General features: G+C 38.0%; 5 protein-coding genes across 6 annotated transcripts; 2 read left to right on the top strand and 3 right to left on the bottom strand.

The window, feature by feature from the left end:
• Positions 1-1,942: 1,942 nt before the first annotated feature.
• Positions 1,943-2,444, top strand: LOC120015420. Its single transcript, XM_038867848.1, has one exon. It carries the CDS (start codon positions 1,986-1,988, stop codon positions 2,271-2,273), a length of 288 nt encoding a protein of 95 aa, XP_038723776.1. The 5' UTR covers positions 1,943-1,985; the 3' UTR covers positions 2,274-2,444.
• Positions 2,445-3,827: 1,383 nt separating this feature from the next.
• LOC120015401 (laccase-17-like) lies at positions 3,828-8,354 on the bottom strand. Its single transcript, XM_038867820.1, has 8 exons — positions 7,367-8,354; positions 7,136-7,238; positions 6,276-6,342; positions 6,026-6,180; positions 5,689-5,933; positions 5,472-5,597; positions 4,367-5,350; positions 3,828-3,992 (listed from the first exon to the last, which is right to left on the bottom strand). Exons 1-8 carry the CDS (start codon positions 7,980-7,982, stop codon positions 3,862-3,864), a joined length of 2,427 nt encoding a protein of 808 aa, XP_038723748.1. The 5' UTR covers positions 7,983-8,354; the 3' UTR covers positions 3,828-3,861.
• A 150-nt stretch (positions 8,355-8,504) lies between these two features.
• LOC120015407 (E3 ubiquitin-protein ligase SDIR1-like) lies at positions 8,505-11,387 on the bottom strand. 2 transcript variants are annotated; one of them, XM_038867832.1, is made up of 10 exons: positions 11,138-11,387; positions 10,750-10,872; positions 10,240-10,408; positions 10,088-10,142; positions 9,946-9,998; positions 9,620-9,851; positions 9,340-9,454; positions 9,194-9,242; positions 8,916-9,041; positions 8,505-8,814 (listed from the first exon to the last, which is right to left on the bottom strand). In XM_038867832.1, the coding sequence occupies exons 3-10, from the start codon at positions 10,315-10,317 to the stop codon at positions 8,689-8,691; spliced, it is 834 nt and encodes a 277-aa protein (XP_038723760.1). In that variant the 5' UTR covers positions 10,318-10,408; positions 10,750-10,872; positions 11,138-11,387; the 3' UTR covers positions 8,505-8,688. The 2 variants fall into 2 exon arrangements, with proteins under 2 accessions (XP_038723760.1, XP_038723766.1); XM_038867838.1 differs by lacking the exon at positions 10,750-10,872.
• Positions 11,388-12,984: 1,597 nt separating this feature from the next.
• LOC120005578 (pumilio homolog 2-like) lies at positions 12,985-21,917 on the top strand. The gene is made up of 9 exons (XM_038855296.1): positions 12,985-14,131; positions 16,089-17,638; positions 17,727-17,868; positions 17,959-18,066; positions 18,651-18,863; positions 18,964-19,074; positions 20,121-20,315; positions 21,098-21,272; positions 21,462-21,917. The coding sequence occupies exons 1-9, from the start codon at positions 13,481-13,483 to the stop codon at positions 21,506-21,508; spliced, it is 3,192 nt and encodes a 1,063-aa protein (XP_038711224.1). The 5' UTR covers positions 12,985-13,480; the 3' UTR covers positions 21,509-21,917.
• A 123-nt stretch (positions 21,918-22,040) lies between these two features.
• On the bottom strand, positions 22,041-22,516 carry LOC120010658. The gene is made up of 2 exons (XM_038861453.1): positions 22,292-22,516; positions 22,041-22,193 (listed from the first exon to the last, which is right to left on the bottom strand). The coding sequence occupies exons 1-2, from the start codon at positions 22,514-22,516 to the stop codon at positions 22,041-22,043; spliced, it is 378 nt and encodes a 125-aa protein (XP_038717381.1).
• Between the last annotated feature and the right edge of the window lie 2,880 nt (positions 22,517-25,396).

Genomic DNA, 25,396 nt, shown 5'->3' with positions numbered 1-25,396 from the left:
TAAATGACTACCTGGTGCAGTGTAGCCACATCAGTCATGGCCTGTGCCGAACACATGCATCATTATGCGGGATTTGAGGCTCCGCAATTTTTAGAGTTCATAATTTACATTTAGTGGTGGAGAAAAAATCAAACAAAGTTTAAAAATGAAAAAAAAAAAAAATATGGTGTGATGTGACACACTTCCCAAACTTTTGGAATTAAATCATAGACTCAACAATTTTAAACGAATTGCGAAGTCTCGATCCGGCCATCCCATTATGTGTATCAACCTCTATGTATGTGGTCAATTACTAAAAATAGCTGTTTCTAATTTGTGCTTTTGATTCCAATTCAAATATTCTATTGGGGTCAAAATATTCCATGAAGGCCCGACTCGTTGCCAAAGACTTTACTCAACAGTATGGGATCGACTACGAAGAACTCAACGGTCGTCTCTTAAGCAACCTTAAAATTAATAAATTGATTTAGTACATAATATACCACATAGGCAACATATATATATGCATGATGACTGACGAGTTCGCCAGCATATATATATATATATATATATATATATATATATAGTTCCCCCAAATGAAATATTTTAAATTACCCTACTTTTAATTAATTTTTCAATTCTGATTTAAGTGGTTTGCATGTGCTGATTATATGTTTGCATGTGCATGTGAAGATGGAGTTCCAACGTATAATGAAATTAAATCTACAATAAAACCCACTATTATTAGCTGCCAGACCGAATTAACCGAGAAAACGAATCCAAAGATGAGAAGAGAAAGTATCAAGGTTTGAAACAAAACCATGAATAAATAAACAAATTGGTCAAGAATTCAGAATAAATAGTCCCATTAATAATATATGATAAATATCAGTCCACAATTTGTTGAAAATTGAGACTAAACTAAATCCAGTGTTTACACGGTTATATTCAGAACAAGTGTGTGAACTAGTTAGTTAGTAGACCGTTTAATGGGAACTATATATGGCCGATATCAACGATACAATCAATTACATATTATCCCAAAACTCTAAAAAAATTACAAAATTGGATGCTCATAGAACCTCCCCAACGAATTTAAGACCAATATCAAGGATATAATCAATTACATATTATCCCCAAAACTCTAAAAAAATTACAAAATTGGATGCTTATAGACTCCTCCCTCCCCCCAAAAAAAGAATTTAAGACCAATATCAAGGATATAATCAATTACATATTATCCCAAAACTCTAAAAAATTATAAAGTTGGATGCTCATAAAACCCCCAAAGAATTTAAACACAAGAACCCAAATGGGGACCCATGGTAAGAACGGGCATATGGGTATGGAAAAACAATTTAAACAATTCTCTCTCTCTCTCTCTCTCTCTCTCTATAATACATAAAACGTACGACAACATTGTCTCCAATCAATAAATGAATGATAAAATAGAGATCTCCAATACAAACCTTGACCCATCATGACCTCATCAATCATTCCCAATTCCCACATTATCAATTTCTTTATTCATTAATCCAATTCCAAAAACTCAATGAGATCAATCAAGACACCAGAAGGATACCAGCAATTGAGATCTCAATTATTCCAATTATTGATGTGTAAGCACAAAAATTAATGTGCACACTAAATCCTGTGCATACATTTCAACAACTGGAATCTCAAAAGCTGAGATCTTTATCTTTTTTATCAAGACACTAAATAATATATCAGTTATCCCAATTGTTGAGGTGCATGCACATGATTTAATGTGTCGATGGAGTCGATCCCATACACATTAAATCCTATGCATATATCTCAATAACCGGGGGATTTTATCTTTTTCGTCAAGACACTAAATAACACACCGTTCAATATCAGTAGTCACTTAAACCATCTCTCCACTGTATATATAAACAGCAAATAGTCCCCGCAGCTTCCCTTCTTGAATCAATTAAACCAACTCTCTTTCTCTTTCCCTCTCCTGTCAGACAAATACATTGATTTAGATGGATGAGAAGTGGAAGTCATCCAAGAGCTCATCATCAAAGACTCCATTCTTCTCTCGTAGTTTCTCAACAAAGAGCGTATCATCAAAGGATCCTCTGTTGCGAAGTTCTTCCGTCAAGAGCCCTGCTTCTCCCTCAAAGTCTGCTCTTCCCAGAAGTTATTCTCAAAAGAACTCTTCAATCGGCCGCAAGTGTAGTAGCCTTGCTAAGGAACAGAAAGCCAGGTTTTATATCATGAGAAGATGTGTTGCCATGCTTGTTTGCTGGCACAAGCATGGTGACTCTTGATACATATATAACACAAATTTCCTTACTTTTTTGCTCTTCTATTTGTTGGGTCTTGTGGGTTTGGTTTCAATCCACGAATCTTCTGCAAATCAGATCAAGAATAGATTCATAGTCCCAGAGTTTTGTTCATCATCTTCTTCTCCATTCTTGGAACCAATGTAATTAAATGAATTGAGATCATTACAGTTGAAAGAGTTTTCAATCTATATAAATGTGTGTGATCGTCAGATCTCAAGATATATAATTTCCTCTGTTCTAGCTATTTTTGGTGGAAAGTTGTGGGAGTACAAAATCATGTACAATTATTGGGATTTCACATGTTTGTTTTCTTCTTCTTCTTGTCTTGATGCGCAGAGATGCGTTGGGATGTTGGAACACAGGAAAATGTGGTGGTATTGGTAATGAGACATGAGTAGTAATTGGATCTGTATTGGGAATGCAAATCATTACCTTGTTTGATAAAAAGTACTCTAGTATGGGAGCTACTCAATCCAATAATTAATCCATTCTATCCTATCTTCACTCAATGAACTTAGTATATATGAACTAGTGTAGGATTCATATTCCATCTTGAAATTTCTTCCTTTGTTTTTCCTTAAAATTCACCCAAAAAATTTTATCCTACCAAAAAAAAATAATCCAAAACCACCACTTGTTATTATTATTATTTTTTTGACTGTTCTCCCCACATTTTTGGTGCGGACGATTTGCCTTACTAGCTGATCAATTAGCATAAGTGAGGGACATACAGTGTGTTGCATATGTGACATTCTGTGGTTGTATTTGCTGTGTTTGTGATGTGGTCGAAAATGAACCATTACGACTAAACCAACCTTTAGCCAAGAACACCAATATTATAATTTTCCAGATTGAGAGAAAACCTTTCAAAGTTTTGATTAATTTCTTCAAAGCATCAAGATCATGAGCCTTAGTTGGCTACAAGTCTAAACCCTAAATGGAAGGAAAAAACGCAAAACGTTAAATTACGAAATTATCCAAAAATACTAAAATGCCCATTTGAGTTGTGCAATTCTGAGCTCATGACTTTTCGATCATACTAATCGATTTGCTTGTAACTAATTTGAAACACTAGTTCTACATCAGTTAGTTTGTAGTGTAGGATTCATATTCCATCTTGAAATTTCTTCCTCTGTTTTTCCTTAAAATTCACCCAAAAACTATAAACTGTTTTTTCCCCTCCTCCACAAGCAGTGAATGATAGAGAGAGATCAATCCTCCGAGTATATCAGTATTTATCAACCAATAAAATCCTTGAAACTATATATATATATATATATGTTGCGAATAATATGGATTTAGGGTGGCTAACAAATAAAGAAAATGAAAAACTCACAATACAAAGGATTTGATATTGGACTTCAAACCAATGGCAATCAATGCCTTTGTTTCCATACGTGTTGGTCATGGCAACACATCTCAATCAACAATGCCAAAGTGAATTTCTCTTCCCCACATTATTAGTTCTCAAGCCATTTTTTCAACAATATATATTAAAAAAAGTTCAGAACTTAAGAGAGGGAGAAAAGTAAAAAATGGTGTTCATGGAAACAAAAACAGCAGTCAACGATCAACACATTGGATAATCTGGTGGTGGAGGTGGCACCTTCTGATCAGGCAGTTCTCCATCCAAAACAATCCATACCATCATCAAACCCCAACTCGCATGGGCTTCAAAATGGCAGTGCATTAGCCAAGCTCCTGTTCCATACATTGGCAATTTGACATACATAAGTACTTTTAATTGTGTTATTAAGCATAAGAATTCAATAGAAACAAAGGAAAATCTTACTATGGATGCATACATCTAGGTATTGTCCGCTTTGGAGGTACAACACGGTTTTCCTACCCTCCCCCACTTCTGGAACTCATAACCTCATTAATTTGGGAGAGTAGTACCCAAGTTGCCATATAGTTTAGTTGGTCAATTGGGTACTCACTATGAGGTGAGATTATTTTCTTATAAAGCCGCAAGGGGCGGGTAGAAAATCCGCAAGAGTACCCAGAGCGGACAATACATAATGCAAAAATATGCGTCCACACTTTACAAAATGCTAGCTAGCTATAATGATTACCTGGATTATCCGCGATAAAACGAAGCGCCACCCAACCACCACTAGGCACCCCAGCAGTGTTCCTTGCAGGAGGATCAACAAGGTTGAAATTGAGAGGATCCGTCTTAGGATCAAAATTACCAAATCCTTGACCAACAACAAAGAAATTGTAGCCGTGGAGATGGAGAGGATGACTTTCAGGACCCAAAATGCTAATGTCCTGCACTATTAGCTCCACACTTGTGTTAAACGGTACCACTGACACTCTAGTACCACTATCCACAAGTGTGTTATTTGGTGGATTCCCAGTGTAGTCGAATGGATGTAAAGGAAAATCCGGAAAATCACCAGTAAACACTCCAGCATCATATAGTTTGTTATAATGAGCTTGGAGAATTGCTACACTGGGGGTGACAAAAGAAATGTTATTCACAGAAGCTGCAAATTTTCTGTCAATACTTCCTCCTAAACATGTCTGGTTTTTGGGGCACGGAGTGGTTCCTAGTCCTACTGTGTAGAAGAATTTTTTGTCTATGGTTTGAGGCACGCAGGCAGGGTACTCTGTATTGGCTAAACTGCGAAATCTGGAAGCAAAGCTCGCGACGTAATCGGAGGCATTGGTCAATGGGAGAGTTGGTTCAAAGATTGTATGATGTTTTGATTTTTTCAGCAAGGGATTGTGATTGTGATTGTGATTGTGATGGTATTCAAGAATTCCAGCAACAGTGGTGTTGTCAAAGGTTCCTGCGCCAGTGAAATAAGGTCTAGCCAAGATATAGAATTGGGCATTGGGGGCTTTAGGTTTGGTCCTGAGAAGAACATTTGTGGTTTGTCCTGCTCCAATGTGTAAGACTTCAGATTCAAAGGGTTGGACATAACTTGCATCAGCTTCTACGGTAGTCAAAGTGTGGTTTGCTACGCTGAAGAAGAAATCATCATTCATTGCAGCATTGATCAATCGAAGGAGATACGTTTTCCCTGGCTTCACCCTCAGCTTGAATGTCCCTGCACCTGCAATGCACCAAATTTACAACAAAAGTTATTAATTAATCAGTTCACTTTGGATCACGTCCAACGCAGCAGTTGGGATAAATAGCAGCGGGGCCGGTATTTGTGAAGTACGTACCTCGTGAACAATTATATAATGGGCCAGGTAGGCCATTGATGGTGAAGGCCTCGGAGACATTTGGGCCTCCTCCATTATGTAATGACTCGCTAATAATGGCTTCAGTATCACCATTGAACCACTCTCCTGTGTTTGATTCAGTCAATGTTTTAGTCATCTTTGCATAGGAAAGAAAATAAAAATGAATGCGGGGTGTGAGTCTTAAAAAAAAAATTACCTAATAGCATTGGGATTTCCTTATAGGGCTTGGGAAATGGGTATGGAACATTGGGCTTAGGGAGGATAATAATGGGCCCATAGACAGTGGCTCTAAGCCACGAAATGTGGGCGTGCCAGAATAGAGTCCCTCGTTGGTCCGTGATAGTATAGTTGTACGCATAGCTTTGGCCCGTTTGGATTGGACACTGAGTCACATATGCCGGCCCATCTGCCCATGGATTCCGAAGCTGTCTAATTCCATGCCTGTTTTTTTTTTTTTAATCATTAAAAATATCAAACAGACATATATAATTTACTTTTACCAATTATTTTGAACAACCCTAGTACGTGCGTACCAATGAACGGTGACGTTTTGATTGGGAACGTTATTGACCACCTTGACTACAACACGATCACCATCTCGAGCAACAATACGCGGCCCTGGGAACTCTCCGTTGACTGTGACCATTGATTTTGTATGACACAGCCGAGTAACATTCTTCAACACTATCTGCAAACCAGAATTTGGATTCAAACCTCAAACTGAATTTCAATTCATACAAATACACGAATCTTATTACGAATAGACAGACACACAATGCTTACATTGAACTTGTAGTGCCTTGTAACCCCTGTATACTCTGCATGGGCCACTTCATGAAAGGCACAGAGACTACTCACAGCAAGGAAAAATGCCACCAGTGATAGAGAAGCCATGGCAAAATGTCAGTTTAGAGAGGAGTGTTTGGTTGATAATTAGGTGATTAGATGTTCAAATACGTGTGAAATAGAGACATATATAATCGACTTTTCATTTTGTAGTACAAAAAAAATGGATTTAATCTGTGCATTCTATTTCTCGTACTATATTATACAAGATCTACTGGTCGCCAACGAAATCAGATTTCCAGGCTTGCAATGGAATGAATATCTGGAAATCAGATTTTCCATGATTCCATTATGTTTGGAGCTTTGTTTTGTCTTTACTAACTCCAGATTTTGTAAATCATCTAGTAATGGATCTTGTTAGATTTTCTCTGGATGCGATTGTAATTAATGCATAATATTAAAGAGGAAATCAGAGGAGAGTGTGTATGATTCATTACAAACTAATCGTACATATAGCAAGAAGATACAATGGAATAGAGACTGAATTTAAAGAAAGAGAGCTGCCCCTTCAATCCCAAATCATTACAACTGCTATGACTCCAACACCAGCAAGTACAGCGAGGAATTTGAAGAATGGAGTGTCGAAATAACAATTCCTCTCTGGTTTAAACCCTTTGGCGATAAGATGGTTAATGGCAACATAGATGAAAACCCCACAAGCGATTCCCATGGAGATGGCGTAGAGCCAGTCGGCTACTCGTCCTTGAGTTGTGGCATCAATGGCAATGCCAATCCCAACTCCAATAGGGCTTGAGATGGCAAAGGCAAAAGAGTATATCACAGTTACTAGAAATGGCCTCTTTGGTATCATCCTCAGAAGTGCAATTCCCATCGCTATGGCTGCAAAGATTTTGTGCAATGATATTGTCCACAGATTCCTCCATGCCTCGGCTTTCGAAGCTGAATCACATAAAAACACATTTGTGAGGGAGACAATACCATAATTCTGACTAGCAACTCAAGAACTATGCAAGATAAACAATTTGTTGACACACAAAATCACAGCTAACATGAAAAAGACTTTCTACCTGAAACTCCAACAGCAATCCCCTCAAAAACAGAATGAAAACACAAAGCCAGAATGAGAAGTATGGTGTCTCCAAAAGAAGTGGTCTTCAAGAAAACAGGGTTGACATCAGTTTTCTCCGCTTTCGCTTGCTCCTCCTCGGCTTCTCTTCCTTCCTCAACTTCAACCCTAATTTCCCTTTCACTACTTCTTGTGAGATGGGCAATGATGCAGTCACCAAGCATCGTGAGAAGATAACCTGCCGAGGCTAACATGAAAGCGAACGGATACGTTTTGGTCGTGAGATCGCCAAAAGTCCCATTTGAATCGCTCAAGAAATGCATAAGCGATGTGCCCAGAAAAACACCACCAGCAAACTGTGTTCCCAAGAGAAGAAAACTCTCGTTCCATCGACAAAAGTACGGAGAGACGCCACCAGCAAAGGTAGTGACAAGCATGATGATCAAACACCATACTTTCACAAGAATTAGGCCATCTGAATGCAAATCAACATGCTCATCACTACCTTCATCGTGGTCATCGCCTCCATGGCCATTGATCAAGGAGAGTTGCAGGAACAGAAGGGAAAGAAGCAGAGACGTTGACTTAAGAGCTCTGGAGGATGTAACAGAGGCCATGGATATGGCAGATCAAGCTTGTTCCACCAGTGTTGATTAGTTATTTTCGTTATCCATAGAATAACAAGCAATTAAATACAAGCCGGTGAAGTCTCCAATCTCCAGTTTGTAGAATTGTAGTACAGTTTTGACTTTCGATGATCGTAGTATTTGTACTACACACCAATTGATCCAGTCAAAACTCAAAAGCTGTCAACAACTGGACTTGGGCCAGCTTCTCCTTGTAATCTTGTATCGCATAATTTGCACATGCCGGCTCAGAAACGTAGACTAGTTGTGCCCAAAACTCAGGCAAAGCACTAAGACCAACTCCCGAGCTTAGCATCATCCGCCATAAACCAACTGAGCTATTGCTCGGTCCGTGGTTTGTTGCCACAACTTATTCTATGAACTTAATATGAAAGCAATGACGTCCTATATTATTCACTAAATATCTGCACCAGTCACCAGATAATATTTTCAAAACAACACAAAGTTGGATGACACTGGAAGACGAAGATTCTAATTCAGAATAAATAAGGGTTAAAATGTCAAGTGAGACTGAAAACTTTTCTCTCATTGATTTTGCGTTCGAATGAACACCAATTCCAGAAGTTTTTAATTTTTACAGATGAAATTAAAGTAAATGTAACATTTCAATTCAAATGTCGATATGATAATCTATATGATAATCTATACCGTAATTCTTACACACACTAGGAAGTCACTAGACCACGTCCGATCCATCTGATTCACTCTCTCTACTTTCCTCCCATCCAGACCCCATCTGAAATTTACACACAGGGCATGTGCCTTGTTGCCGCAGCCATGGATAGATGCAGTTGGTATGAAACTGGAAGAGGAAATCAAACCAAACGATACAATAAATTAACATGCTTATTGGAAAATCAAACGTCCATGAAACGGACTTTTAACAGAGGGTAAAAGACAAACCTGATGTAAACACGGCAAGCTACAAACAAGCTCGCCCTGATTAACTTGCTCGAGGCAGATAGTGCATGTCAATTCATTTTCTAAACTTTTCATGCTACCTTCTGACATTGGAGAATCTTTCTTTGCCTGTAACATAAACGGAGTCAAGATTTATATAAGCCATTTACAGAAGACAAATAGATGATGATGATAATCGTGACATCGCCTCATCAGCAGAGTCCATCTACAATACATTTTCTCATCTATCATGCAATAAAACGTACTGATATTTAAAATACCTCAGCTGGTGCTAAAGAAGATGATGCATGCAGCAGTGATGAGGCAGAACTGTTGACAGAAACAAAATTATATAAAATCGATGTCAAGGTCCAGAAGATTAATATGCAAAACCACATAGATTATAAATCATAGCACTACAAATTACCTCTCTGTGGCAGCAACCTTGTACTTGTGAACAGGTAAGGCATTTATCTCTTCCTCACTCATTGAAGTAGCTGTGGAGGGATTATCGGAGTCAAGTGCTCTTAGGGCATCATAATCTGGAAAGAGAATTTGAAAAAAAAAAACAAAGTATTTGTCACAAAAATACACAAGCCAGAACCGTAGAACCAGTTGTTTTTGCCTTTACCACCTGTAACTGCATCTTCAAGAGAAGATCAGAACTTCTATACCACTCTACATACAACTCAAATGGAACACCATACCTAGGTCATCAAATTCACGGTCAAGAAGGGCAAGTTGAAGCCTTAGTCCTTGTAACCTTCCCCTTGTTGCTAAAGCTATTGAAGGTGGCATGTGCAAGCGCAATTCTGTATGACGACCGAATAAGCCACTCGTTGCTACTCCATGAGCTTGAGCTGGAGCCTGAAGACGTTGGCAAGTTGCATACATCCTCAAGCTGGTTGCCATCAAAAACACACCAAAAACTAACCAAAGCTGCATACATAGTTCCACAAGAATACCTCTTCAATTGCTAACTTTATAAGATGCCTAGCAGCATGTCCATGTGAGATGTTCAGAGAGCACATACCAGAAAGTTTGGTGACATCTGATGAGAGCTCAAAATCATGAACAGCAGAAGAACTGCAGAATGAAAACAATCAATGTACTAGTTGAAAAGGCACAAAATAATGTGACAAGGAATTGGCAAACATATAGACATGGGACATTACCAGTGAGAAAAAATGCCAGTGAGTTGGTATTAACTGGCCGAGGTGCATGAATGCGCTGATAGGAAGGGGGCCAAAATCAGTATGAAAAAAAGTGTCCAGTTGCATAGTCTATAAATTCAATATGGCCGAGATAAAAGTTCACCAAAACATACCACCATTGGTCGCTCAGAAATAAATCCAGAAAACCCGCTCTCAATATCTCCTCTAGTCCCTCGAAAAAGGAAACTCATTGGAAGAAAGTTTGTGGAGCGTAACCTAATCTAAACAGAATTAAGTGTTGGTGCCGTGCCACTCCTCCCAGCTGTCCTGAAACCTTAAAACCTGTAAAAAAGTTCAAAGAATAAAGTTACTACTGAAGCTGGAAATAGCATTTCCAAATCCCAAATAACTAGATCTAGTGCATATAATCAGTTTGCCAGCTAAACTCCAGGATCTGATGGAGCATGCACTGATTTGATACGATATTATTCCTGAAAGCTGCTAAAAAGAACATATTTTTACAAAGTGAACCCACTGTTTGAAGAAAATCTTGTATAATTACTAATCTTTGGCACTGAAATTGATTATAGCAAGATGCCTGTGCCACATTCACATGTAACTGCAACCAAATTAATACAAATGCCATAACTTAGACTTGCAGACAAGATCAAAACCACTCTTACCAACTATTGAGGCACCGACAATCCCAAGCTAAATACACCAACTGCCGACCTTAATATATTCAGCTATAACACAAAATTCACGCTTGGAATTGTAAGGCCACTGACCGCACAGCACAAGAAATCCTAGCCAATCAAGACCCCCAATTAATCCCAATTTCGCGCGGAAATATCAAAGTAAATAGAAAATAAAAGGATAATTACCCACAAATATTCATCGACAAAAATGAATCTAAAGTAAGATCACGAATACAGAGAAGTACTCGTGCTCTAGCAGCGGCAGCAACATCAATAAAAAGAAAACCAGATATAGATGTTAAGAGACGCAGTAAAGAAGCAAGGTTTTTGAGGCAATAATCAATATGTGTCCACGAACAAAGAAAGGACTTACAGAAACAGAGAGAGCGAATCAGTCGATCGAATCAAGCCGCCACAACGGAGACACCCAGATCGAAGTTGGACAACGAGATTTGGAAGTGAAAGTGAAAACTGTTGCTTATGTTTGTCTGAAAACGCTTTCAATGGTGGGTGATGGTATTGAGACCAGAGTGTCTGCATTAACTTCAAGAATGCTCTAGAGTCTGACACGTAACCCTTCCTTAAAATCTGGAGTAGCTGCCACGAGGCTACCGCAAACTGATCCAGACAGTATCCACCTTATACCAATAATAAAGATTATATGCCTTCTTAATTACTTAATTAATAAATAATTAATCCATGATAAGTGATAACGAACAGAGTTTGAAGGTAGGCAAAGAATTCATACGCCAGTTTAGCGTCCATTATGATTCAGGCTGAGTTAAACTGATGTGCTTAATATTTAATACAACTAGTTGTGCTCACATGAGAACTTTTTAGTATGGGTCCAAAATAAGCAAGTGAGAATATCACTTTGTTACTTGGATAGTGCTCTACACATTTTCAAAGTTGCTACCTTTCCATTTCTCCACATATGAGCTAACTATGTTTTTTCTTTTTCTATCCCATAATGTCAAAAATCCACACCTCTTATCCAACCAATTATATTGTTCGATGTGGGTGTATCGATTTCCGTAGATACGTTAGATCCACACGGCTTTGTTCTTCGTAGGCTTAATAAGTGGGTCAAGCCCAAGTCACTTAAGCCTAAGAAAAGGTATAATTGATTGTTAAGGGGTGGGGCTTGAGTTATAAACCACACATGGTTGAGTCTTTCAACCGATGTGGGACTAATTCTTTAATAGGTAATCCACAATTCGTTTAAAATTATAGAATGTATAATTCATTTAAACGGTTTATTTGACTATTTGATGCTAGATCATTACGTTGATTGAATGAAACTCAACAAAATATACTCGTAAAACGATTCAATAAAGTCAGTGACCAATTTATAACGTTTAGAATGTAAGTGATTAAGCTGTAACATGAACTATCTGTCAATTACCAAAAATAACATTTACTAATATAAACGAAATACGAAGGTTAAAAGAAGGAACCAAAAAGGAGAATATGTTTCTTTTGTTGAACTTTTTATGTACCAAAGAAAAAGACGACGCACAGTTAAATATGGCATATTTCTCTTGCCTACATTCATCATATGGAATGTAGTGAATAGCTATAGAATCACCAAAAGCATTTGAAAAGATCATCTAGGGAGTTCCTTTATCAAATTTTTTTTTTTTTTTCTGGTGGTATGTATTGCTATTGCTTTCAAGTTATTACATTTGCCCTCTATTTTTCATTCACTAACTTAGATTTGATTCGGTTAACTGATATAAATGTAGTTGAGGTAGTTGAGGTTGGGTTTGTTAAAGAGAGAAAAATGATCAATTTTTTCATGATATATTGGTTTTGTTTGAGAGTATGTTGTATTTTGATCTACCGTCATGGTCATGAGGTGAGGTGAGGTGAGTTTAGAAACTGTGGTGAGACGTGAGTTGTGCTGACAAAAAAGATACGATGCATCACATAAAAATTGTAGTTGAGATAATTTAACTAAAATTAAAATTACATGCACTGTCCCTGGTGTCAGTGGTGTGGTGTGGTGTGCGTTCAACTCTTTTATGGCAGCGAATCTATGGAGCTTACGTGTCACTCTCAGAAAATCTTCGTTCGCAAAACAAAAAAATCATTATCTTTTCTTTTTCATTATTTTTTGTTTACATCAGTCGGTTTTCTCTTCGTCAATTTACCTAATATTCAGGAATTTTGATTAAAAAAAACAGAAATAAGATACCCTGTTTTACTTTTACTACCAAGTAAACCCTAAGGGGTTCTTTCTTGTAAGAACGAATCGCCGCCGGATTGATCTCAACTTCACTTTATATAGTAGCTATGTATCACCTTATATAACCTTCTGGGTTTCGTCTCTTCTCTCTAAACACTTTCTCGGAAAACACCACCTTCCTTGTATAGTTAAGTTTTTGTCTCCGTTGCTGCTATCATGGTGTGCAAAATTGTTTATGTTGTTTCCGACATTGATTCAGAGGAAAGTCATTTATAGGTTCCATTGTTGTTTTGAGCTTGATCATTCTATTAGTTCTGTGCTTTCAGATTGAGAGAATGAAACGATTTTCACTTCTGGGTGATAAAGTTTTGATGTTTACGAGCTCAAATTGAGGATTTCTGTAGGATCTGGATTCAAGTTCTTCTAGGTTGAAAGAGTGCGACTTTTTGTTCTTCTAGGGTTTAGGGTTTGATTATTGATTCTGCGTGGTAATTACTTGTTGAGTTTTGAGAAGGGTTGTGATCAATCATGTTATCTGAATTGGGAAGGAGACCCATGATAGGTGGTAACGAGAGATCGTTTGGGGATGACTTGGAAAACGAGATAGGCCTTTTACTTCGTGAGCAGCGTCGGCAAGAGGCTGATGATCGCGAGCGCGAACTCAATTTGTATAGAAGTGGCTCTGCTCCTCCAACTGTGGAGGGCTCGCTGAGTGCAGTTGGAGGGTTGTTTGGAGGAATTGGCAGCCGTGGAGGTGGCAGCAGCAGTGGTGCTGCCTTTGCCGAATTTTCCAAAAATGGAAGCGGGTTTTCATCTGAGGAAGAACTTAGGTCTGATCCAGCTTATCTTTCATACTATTACTCAAATGTGAACTTGAACCCTAGGCTTCCTCCTCCCTTGCTTTCTAAGGAGGACTGGAGGTTTGCACAGAGAATGAAGGGAAGTGGTCCTACGTTGGGAGGGATAGGAGATAGTAGAAAAGTAACTAAGGCTGATAATGGCGGTGGTAGTATATCATCGTTTTCAATGCCGCCTGGTTTTGACTTGAGGAAATCTGATAGTAGTGAGGTTGAGCCAGAAAAAGTACATGAAACTGGTGAATGGGGTGGTGATGGGCTAATTGGTTTGCCTGGTTTAGGACTTGGGAGCAAACAGAAGAGCCTTGCTGAAATTTTTCAGGTGGTTTACTTGGACATCTTTCGTTTATTTTTATGTTTATTAGTACTGCTCAGCATTCATATTTATTATGGGGTGAATGAGTCTTATTTAAAATGTGGAAACCAGTTGAATTTTGTCCTGTCTGGTTCTTTCTTAAATTATTTTTAAGGTTTTGTCCATTCTGTCTACAGCTGGATTTTAAGTTTATGCTTGATTTTGAGTTTATGAGATGCTGCTGAATATTCTTATTCAAGGTATGGACAAGGTCATGTTTTTGTTCAAGAATATGCAAAGACTAGAAAAATGAAAGAAAAGAAATAGAAAGAAGGATCAGGTCCTGTTTAAGTGTTTCATAATTTGTACTATTTTTTTCTCAGTCCTGATTTGTGGATTTCAATTCATGTTAGAAGAAGTACTTTCAGAACAGCTTCAGTACTATGAAGAGTTTGCTGATGGAACCTCAAATTCCTTCCCTATATGGTAATTGTGAGCATTCAAAGCCAGCTTGAGAACAAGAGAAGAGAATGAATTAGGACCTTTCTTTATTCTTAAATTTAAGTGGCCTATTGGAATTCATCTGTCCATTCTTTAGAAGGCCTAGACATTTTACACTTCTTTCTGCCAAATCTCCTTTTTGAATGGAAAGCCAAAGAACAAGTAGTCCCTGGTTTCCATATCAGAGGTACAAAGGTAAAACCCCCTTATTTTCGTAGATCCTGCTACAGCAAATCCCAATCCGGTTTTCCCCTTTACAACATAGGGCACCCCGCCCAACGTCCCTAGTTGTTCCAACAAGTGATTAAGATGTTGACATATTACTAGAAGTGATGTTCAGGGATTTTGCACATACCTAACTATGGTCCATCCAGGTCTTCCATAGCGAGTCCCATATCCCTAAGGTGCAGGAGAATGCAGCTAGCACATAGCCCTTTTGTTTTATTTTCCTTCCATTCCATTTTAATAGGGTAGTAGTGTGAGGATCATGTTTACATGTTTTGAGGTTTGTGTTGACATCTTTTTTAGTACAAACGTTCACTTTTTATATGCTGTCACAGTTTCAGTCTAAGAGGGAAGTTACATAATGGTATGGACGATAATACTATGAAACGTACAAAGTAGCCCGAAAAGAAACTAAGAAAATTATAGGACAGACACGTTATAAAGCATATACTGAGTTATATAGTAAGTTAGATACTGAGTTATATAGAAAGTTAAATCATGTAAAATACATCAAAGATATAGATTAGAGTTTTGGTGAATGACGTAGAAATTAACGAGAAGTGGGGAAGTTACTTCAATAAGTTGCTTAATGGCGAAGATAGAGGGAACATCAAAGATCTCCATATCTTTGTTGAGAATGGGTATCCTTGGTACATAAGACATATTAGGGTGATTGAAATGAAAGAAATCTTAAGGAGAATGAGCGTAAAGCCATGAGACTTGATGGAATTCCAATTGAAGTGTGGAAATGCGTAGGAGATGTAGGTATAGTATGTCTAACTAAGCTATTTAATTATTAAATATCGTAGAATGCCTAATGATGGAGGAGAAGTACTATAGAACCTATATATAAGAATAAAGGTGATATCCAAAGTTGTAACAATTGTAGTGGCAACAAGCTTATGAGCCACATATTGAAATTTTGGGAACGAGTTGTGGTACAAAGATTGAGATCAATATCTGAAAATCAATTTGATTTTATACCGAGACGATGGGGGTAATATTTTTATTGAGGGGACTTTCAATCGGAGTTGATAAAAATATGTGGATTCTATAGGAGTTATGAAAGTATGATCTTAGATAGAAATGAATGGCACAAACGAATACACTTAATCGATCCCTATTGATTTTCTCAGACTCATGTAGCTGATCTCAAACTTTTTGGATAAAGGCTCGGATGATGATGATGATTAGTGAAGCACAATTTTGTTTATATTGTGCATTTTTTACTTATTGTTTGGGTTTCCTTTTGATGCAGGATGACTTGGGGCATGTACCGTCTGTGACAGGTCACCCTTCTCGCCCTGCTAGTCGTAATATATTCGAGGAAAATGTTGGAACTTTAGGGCCGGATGAAGCTGACTTATCTCATCTTCGCTGCGAATTAGCATCGGCAGATGCTTTACGATCTAGTGCAAATGGCCCACCTCCTTCATATACTTATGCCGCTGCCCTGGGATCCTCTCTATCAAGGAGCGCCACTCCGGATCCTCAGCTTGTAGCTAGGGCTCCTAGTCCTTGCCCCACACCTATTGGAGGGGGGAGAAGTGGCAATGCTGAAAAGAGGAGTGTCACTGGTTCAAATTCATTTAATGGTGTTTCATCTGGCATCAATGAATCCTCAGATTTGATAGCCGCTTTATCTGGTATGAACTTGTCAACAAATGGTGTGATTGGTGAAGAGAACCATTTTGCATCTCAGATTGCACAGGATCTTGATGGTCACCAGAATTTTCTGTTTGGTTTGGAAAGTGATGAGAATCAGGTTAAGCAACATACATACCTGAAGAAGTCTGAATCGGGGCATTTAAATATGTCGGTGGCTCCTCAATCAGTAAAGGGGACTTTCCGGAATTCAGGTAAGAGCAATTGTGGCGGGCCGGACCTTAACTCAACCTTGGTAGCCGATGAGCATAATGGAGTGCAAAGATCTCTTGTTCATTTTGGTAATTCATATCTGAAAGGATCACCTACTTCCCCTCTTAATGATGGAAGTGGCTTACCTAGTCAGTATCAGCATGTGGATGGTACAAATTCTTCATTCCAAAGCTATGGTTTAAGTGGATATTCCTTAAATCCACCATTGGCTTCCATGATGGCTGGCCAACTTGGCACTGGTAATCTTCCTCCATTGTTTGAAAACGCTGCTGCTGCATCAGCCATGGCAGTCCCTGGGATGGACTCTAGAGTGCTTGGAGGTGGTTTTACTCTGGGTTCAAATCTGGCATCTGAATCACAGAACCACGGTAGGGTGGGGAGTCCGATGGCAGGAAGTGCTCTTCAGGGACCGTTTGTTGATCCAATGTATCTGCAGTACTTGAGAACACCTGAGTTTGCCGCTGCCCAGCTTGCTGCTTTGAACGATTCCTCTATCGATAGGAACTATGGGGGTAATTCATACATGAATTTACTTGAACTCCAGAAAGCTTATCTTGGAGCTCTGGTATCACCTCAGACTCAGAGATCACAGTATGGTGTCCCATTGGGTGGCAAATCTGCCAGTTCCAACCACCATGGTTACTATGGAAATCAACCCTATGGCATGTCATATTCAGGAAGCCCCTTGGCAAATCCTATCATTCGAAACTCTCCAGTTGGTCCTCACAGTCCTATCAGGCACAATGATCTTAACATGCACTTTTCTCCTGGGATAAGGAACTTGGCTGGGGGCGTCATGGGACCCTGGCACTTGGATGGGGGTTTGAACATGCATGAAGGGTTTGCATCATCACTTCTGGAAGAGTTTAAGAGCAACAAAGCTAAATGCTTTGAACTTTCAGAAATTCCTGGTCATGTTGTCGAGTTCAGGTACATGATACTTAACCCCTGTGTTCGGCTCCTCCCTAATCCTACCATCTTAACTGATTTGTGCTATTTTACATCTTACTATGAGCAGTACCGATCAGTATGGTAGTCGATTCATCCAACAAAAACTTGAGACAGCCACAACGGAAGAGAAAAATATGGTTTATCAGGAAATCATGCCGCAAGCTCTTGCTTTGATGACTGATGTGTTTGGTAATTACGTAATTCAGAAGGTATTTAATGTTCTCCCATTGGAATATATGAGTTGTGTTTTCACGTAATTTCTTGGATTTATGAAAGTAACAGTCTTTGTTTTTATGCAGTTTTTTGAGCATGGACTTCCGTCCCAGAGAAGAGAACTAGCCGAGAAACTCTTTGGTCATGTTTGGACTCTTAGTCTTCAGATGTATGGTTGCCGTGTGATTCAGAAGGTACCATTAGTTTTCTTTAGGAATATGTTTTGATGTTGCATATTGTGTTACTTCTTTATATGACCAATTTTGATCCTTGGGATGAACATCCTTACTTTTAATTTCAAACTAACATGGGTTGGAGTAACAGCGATAAATTTGTTATGATACCTTTCTCTACGGTTTGTGAATTTTATAGGCAATATAAGATCTTTTTCTCCAAATTGCATAGTAATTTTAGACGATCAGCCATAAGAGAGAATAATTTTATTTTACGAATGATTTAGGGCAAGTATAGTCTCTCTCAAGATGGTTGAGTGTGCTTTAGTCATAGCACAAGCCATGCTTCATATGCCAAATATAAGGGGTTAGTATTATTGTCAAGATAATACCATTATGACTTCTTTGTTGCCGCTTCAAGTGGAGAAGCACTGTTTAAAGAACAGTGTAACAATATCATTTACTGTGGTTATTCCTCTCTGTTGTGAGTAGGAGGGCTTCTTTTGATGATGCAGTCTTAATGTGCTAAGGCTCAGCTAACTAAAATAAATTTTTTGTCTCTAATACGAAATTTCTTGAACAATTTGCCTATGTACACTGTCCAGGCTATTGAAGTTGTTGATTTAGACCAGAAGATTAAAATGGTGGAGGAGCTTGATGGTCATGTTTTGCGCTGTGTACGTGACCAGAATGGGAACCATGTTATCCAGAAGTGTATTGAACGTGTTCCTGAAGATAACATTCAATTTATTGTCATAACATTCTTTGACCAGGTTGTGAGCCTTTCCACACACCCATATGGGTGCCGTGTTATACAGGTAGGGAAACGTTTGGTTCTTAGTTTTCAAACTTTAAGGATGTGTACCGTATATATGTGAGGTTTACTATCTGTATATTTATCTTTAATTTCCATGATAGAGAATACTGGAACACTGCAAAGATCCGGGAACACAGAGTAAAGTTATGGATGAGATTTTAGGATCTGTTAGCATGTTGGCACAAGATCAGTATGGAAATTATGTTGTTCAGGTATGTAGATGGAAACTTATGGTATGTTTTCACATAACATACATGTTTATGATTATGTTAATGCACGTTCATGTTTTCTAGTATTTGCTTCAATTCAGTTTTTCAAGTAGATTACATTTTCTGTATTGTTCTCGTGGTATGCTTTAGATTACTGTATGCACACACTATGGTCTTCAATTTCAATGTTGGTTTTGACCACTGATCTAACACATTAATTCCTTAAAAAACCTTTAATTTACTCCCTCCGTCCCATTTTGCTTGTCATTCTTTCTATTTTGGGCTGTCCCAAACTAGTGTCACTTTTCTTCATTAATTAACAATTTTGTTGTTGTATTCCAAAATTATCTTTCTTACTTTAATTACCCTTGTTTCAAGAAAAACAAAGTTAAACACCATAAATAAGGGCAAATTTGGAATAACATGGTTATTTTGTGTAGTTGAATTGCATTAAATGATGTCTCCTTAAAAAGTTGGATTTTCAAAGGATGACGAACAAATTGGGACGGAGGGAGTAATTTCTTCTGCCTTCTTCTCACATTTAGTAGCAAACTTAGATCCCTGTCCACTAGACATGTTATAGTTATACCCACACCCTCTTTGCAAAGCAATAGCAAGGCCAATAAGCAGATGCAGATTCATGTTACTCTTACTAGCTTAACAGATTAGAATCCATTTGAATTGAATGATATGGAAACTTTCCCAAAGAACAGAACTTAATTCATTTTCAATCAAATGTTTGTTTGTTTGGGGTTCAATGGAGTAACATTAGGCTATTGTTATATAAGTAACTGCCAGGTTGATTTGAGTTCTATTGATCATGAAAGTGTTACAACAGGCATGTTTCCGGAAGGATGTGGTCTTAATGCTGTCTTTGTTCTATTTTTCAAGGAAGCAGAATTTTGCTTTGCTGAGCTGCATTTGGTTTTTTGCATCTTATTTTGCTCCAAGTATTTTGCGGGCATTTCGACTTGATAAGCTGTGTCATGATTTCTCTCCAGCCTTCTCCAATTCTTGCTGCAATTGACTTTTGCTTTTTTATTCAACAGCATGTTTTGGAGCATGGAAAGCCTCATGAACGCTCGGCTATTATCAAGGAATTAGCTGGTAGAATTGTCCAAATGAGTCAGCAGAAGTTTGCCTCAAATGTTGTGGAGAAATGTTTGACATTTGGTGATCCTAGTGAACGTCAGTTACTGGTTAATGAGATGCTTGGCACTACTGATGAAAATGAGCCTCTTCAGGTACGCCAAATTATTTACACTTCCATTTCAATCAAAATTTTGTACTAAAAAAAATGTAATTTAGAGTTTTGCTGTTGAATGAGATGCTTGCCACTATTGATGAAAATGAGCCTCTTCAGGTACTCATTTTTGTTACAGTTGTACAAACTGGCACAGGATTACACATCAATCAAAATATTGTATCAAAAAACTGTAATTTAGAAGTACTATTTTCATTATCAGTAGTAACTGTGACAGAGAAGACAAGTTCTTACAGGGCATTTGGTTGCTAATCTAATGAGGCGAGTGTGACGCGAGCGGGAGATGAACATTACCATGTTTGGTATGAAATGAAGAGTAAACATGAGTGTTAGAATTTTAATTGTACAATTTCCATATTACCCCATTTTTTGTACATAAAAATAAAAATAGAATAGATTAATTTAATGGTTGTAATTACTTATTAATAAAGGATATAATAGTCTTTTGAATATCAAAACTCATTCTCCCTTGTGGAGATTAGTCAATCTCATCATTTTGGTGAGCTTGACTAATCTCCATAAGGGGGGAATGAGGGTGGGATGAGTTTGGGATTTCACCCTCCCAAACTCAACCAAATAAGGGAATGGCTGATTCCCACCCTCATCTCGCCTCATTCCCTCCTCGAAATGCCATCCAAATGCCCCGTTAAACTCAACAAGTGTTGCTTGCTTTTGTGGCCATTAGAGGTGAGCACAGTGTAAATATGCATGAGACCAGATACCTATTCTGGTTACTTATTATCTCTCTGCTTATATATGTAGGCTATGATGAAAGATCAGTTTGCAAACTATGTTGTTCAAAAAGTGCTTGAGACTTGTGATGACCAACGACGGGAACTGATCCTTACGCGAATTAAGGTTCATTTAAATACATTGAAGAAATACACATATGGAAAGCATATTGTTGCCCGAGTAGAGAAACTGGTTGCTGCTGGAGGTACTCATTTCTGTACTAGTTGACAGTTTTGCATATGAACGTTGTGTATGCATCTGATAGATCATTAATGGGTTATAACTTATAACTCACCTAGTATATCCTAGGAGTAATGTTATCTCATTACACTTACCATTCAACCTTAATTTTTTTTTTGTTCTTCAAAAAACTGCATTTTAAATTGCTTTGCAGAAAGGAGAATTGCTGCTCAATCTCTACACTCCGCCTTGGTGGCATAGGAAAGAAAGGTGTTTGTACAGCTAACTGAGGCTGCTTTGAGCTTCCTCTCGTCTTTTTTCCTCCCCAGTATCTTAGAGTTATGCCTCTTCCTATCTTTTAAGACAGGTAAGAGTTGTTTGAAAATAAAGTTGTTGCTTGTACTGGAAACTGTACATTGTGTAGCTTAAGGTTTATACATAGATGAGATCGAGGCTGAGGTTCAGATGTTACCTGATTCCTATGCAGAGGAGATAAAATGACTGTACAAGTTCTAAGGCTGTAAAAATGAGTTGAGGTAGTTTATGTGTTTATGTGACTGTACAAATATGCCATGCGACGAGAGCTGTTAATGTTTAGGTGAGGGCAGAAATTTTCTCAATATTTATGGTAATTGACTTGCTTCATCTTTAAAGTACAATTTTTTACCCATATTTCGCTCTTATCGTTCGTTATATGTAGCAATGGTATTTGTTTTTCTTGCTCAGACCAACAGGAGGCTACTCCTTGTTTCACCATCATCCTTTTGATTTTTGGAAGAGTTGAATTCCCAGGCTAGCTGCTTCTATACTTTGCTTTCTCAAACTTCTCGCTCTCCCTCTTCTGTAAGAAATCTGTAATGGCCTGGTAGATAACACGCAGATCGTAGAAAGAACCCACAAAAAGTAGATAAAAGAATTGCAAATGCTGTATTACCCCAATAGTGAACTGAGAGACCAACAAAGGCAATGAAAGAGAGCAACTTGTATGATGTTTGCCGTGCCGTCATAGCTGGTACTAGATGGTATTCGCTAGGAATCCTCAACTGGGTCCGTAGCTGAAGGTGCGGATTCTTCTGGGGTGGCAGAGATTCTCCAAATCTGGTTGCGAAATTGGATGGTCCTTGTTCTATCAGGGAGAGGAACAGGTAAGGAGAGATTTGAGGTGATTGCTGTAGACAAATAGTGAGCACGAAGAGAAAAATTAGTAAGCTTTGGCTTGAAAATGGGTATGAGAGGTGGTGCAGATAGAGAGATTGATGTAGTAGTCATGGATCATACCACAATTTGTCCCCTGCAATGCTAAAACCTGCCTCAGTGAAGAAGATTGGGAATGGATGGGCAGGCCCTGCTAGAGGGATGAGACGGATGGCGAGGGTGGTGGCCGTGACGGAGAGAGAGGTGATAGCAATTGGCTTGCTAATGGATGAGAGGAGGGAAGCACGGGGTTTGTCTATTCGTGTGTATTCATCATTTTGTCTTTCCAAATTACAGAGACAGATTATGTTTGTTATGGAATCCGGATACTTTCGCAGATTTTGAAATCAGAAAACATCGAATTTCTGGTAGCTTCATATGAGGCTGATGCCCAGTTAGCGTATTTGTCTAGCATTGAGGCAAATAAAGGTGGAATAGCAGCTGTAATAACTGAGAATAGCAATTTGATGGCATATGGTTGCCAAGCTCTTACGGCTTCTGAAACTTTAGATTTAGACCATTAGGTGCTGATAGAGGTCAGCCATGCACCTGATAACTATGTTATTGATCAACATCATCAAAGTTTTTATCCCAAAAGTTTGGGATCGGCTACATAAGTTTATAAGAAAATCAATTAGAATTCACCACGTGTATTACGATATTTTCATTTAGACTCGTGTTCATATGTTTGGCAAAGTTAACCCTCCTCCTTTATCCGGGCTTGGGACCGACTGCAAGCCCAGGCGGAGTTACCTGATAACCCTATCATTATACTCATCGAAGTTGCCCATGTTTTTTTGCTTTGATTTGCATTACTTGCTAGTAGATTGTTTTCGAGATGAACTGGTTTGGCAATGGTGAAGAAATATTGGTACACAATGTGCTTGATTCTGTGACTTGTTCTCCTTCCTTCCAACACTTGCTTCTTCGATAAGGAATTGTTCATAGGTGAGTTTGCTTTTAAACTTATGAAGCTTTGTTTAGATGAAATCATCTGAGAATACAACCAAAGGATCGATAACACTCATAATTTAACTGCGCAATGTGCGTTAAATCCACTGCATATTATTCATTTAGATAGTCAGTATTTGTAGCATTTGTCATCAGTCCAATGCTCTTATAGAATTCGTTCGCAGATTTGTCATCAGTCCAATGTCTCCCTCTTCTCATCACCTGACAAACACTACTCGTGTCTTACAGATACCTTAATTAAGAATGGCAGGAACATCATTAGTCCAATCATAATTGACTTCAGTTATTCATATAAGTGTGCATTTTCCCAGTGCAATTTCTTTGTTACCCTTGACCAATCATAATTGGTTTCAGAGACATCCCTGATTCAGTAGCAAGTGCAATTGCTGAAACAATGCACACCAGCAATGAAAAATATTTTTTATTAAGTAAATATTATAATATTTTACAAGTGGGAATAATTGTATAAATTATATTTTTAAGTAAAACTAATAAAAATTGTTACCTAAAATAATTATTTTATTAAATAAAATGTGGGGTCCATGTTTAGATTCTTAAAAAAATTAATAAAAAGGTTAAGCATTAAAAATTGGGGGCCATGTTTGTTTTTTTTTTTAAAAATAAATAAATAAAAGGATTATGTATAAAAATTGGTTAAAAAAGAAAAAGACAATGAATTCGCTGTTAATAAGCTCCCTACGGGAGTTTATATTTTGGGACGGATCGTTGATTCCACTGCACCAAACATGCACAAAGAGAGAGACAAAAATGGTTTAGGCTTTTACAAATTGTGCCAATGGGAATGTAGCAAGCCTGGAGTGTCTCAGCCCATTTAAATACATAACTGCCTTTGAAAAGGCTTAATTTGCTAGCATCCCAACAATAAAAATGGTCATTAGATTCAAAGAAAATGTTATTTGTCCCAACATTTTTGGTCTCAAATCTTCCCAATTCCAAGTGGCATTGTCACTTAAGCTTGATGACAAGGAAAATATGTTGATATGGATGGACACATTTGAAATTTAAATTTATCCCTTCTCTCTCCATTCTTCTTTTGTTCAAAATTTGAAAATTAAGTACTCCCTCCATATTTTCTCACTTTCATTTTTTATTTTATGCACAATATTTTTTGGTCATATAAACTCACGATTACATTGTTTTTTTCTCACACAATCATGTTATAACATTGTTTTATTTTTTCAAACAGATCTGCGTTTACATTGTATTCAAAACAACGCCATTTTTAGAATAGGCAAATATAAGATGTAAATTGCTAAATTTCCATAACAATATAAATTGTCAAATTTCCACAACAATGTAAATTGCCAAAATTATCAAAATAATGTAATTTTCAGTGTTTGTCATATATAAGCTAGAGAAAAAATAATCTACAAATCAGTAATGAATAACAAGGTAAAATATATTGTGACAAAAACATATTCATTCAAATGAGTGTCAAACACATTATTACATTGTTTTCAATACAGTGCAACTTCCAAAATATTCCAAAAATAAATGAGAAAAACAAATTACATTGTTGCTGGAGGAGGAGGTGGCCAGAGACATTACTGGAGGTGATTGGATCTCGGATCGACGGATTACATTGTTTTCTTACAATGTATGTTGCACTGGGTTGCTGGATTCCGACAGCAATCTGGTCGAAAAATGGGTGGGTAAGGTGCGTCTCAATGTATGGAGTCCAAATATGTGATCGGTTGCCGGAGATGTCGTCGGAGGTGGCTGGATTGACATGATTTGTGTTGTGGTGACCTCCTCCTTTAAGTGCATTTTTCTGATTATATGAGCGGCGATGGGTGGTATGGACGATCGAAAAATGATCGTGGTGGCCGAGCGCTTCCGTTCAGTGAGCCGACAGCTCCTCTTGGTGGCCGGAAGGAGGAGTTCCGGTGAGTGACAGTGTTATGTCATGAGAGTGGGAGGGAGAAAAGGAGAGAGAAAGAGAAAAGAGAGAGAGAGAGATGA

The sequence above is a fragment of the Tripterygium wilfordii genome, chromosome 2 (assembly GCF_013401445.1).
Source record: "Tripterygium wilfordii isolate XIE 37 chromosome 2, ASM1340144v1, whole genome shotgun sequence".
NCBI classification, from domain to species: Eukaryota; Viridiplantae; Streptophyta; class Magnoliopsida; order Celastrales; family Celastraceae; genus Tripterygium; species Tripterygium wilfordii.
Note: the sequence above shows the minus strand (reverse complement) of the source record. Positions and strands in the feature narration are given on the sequence as shown.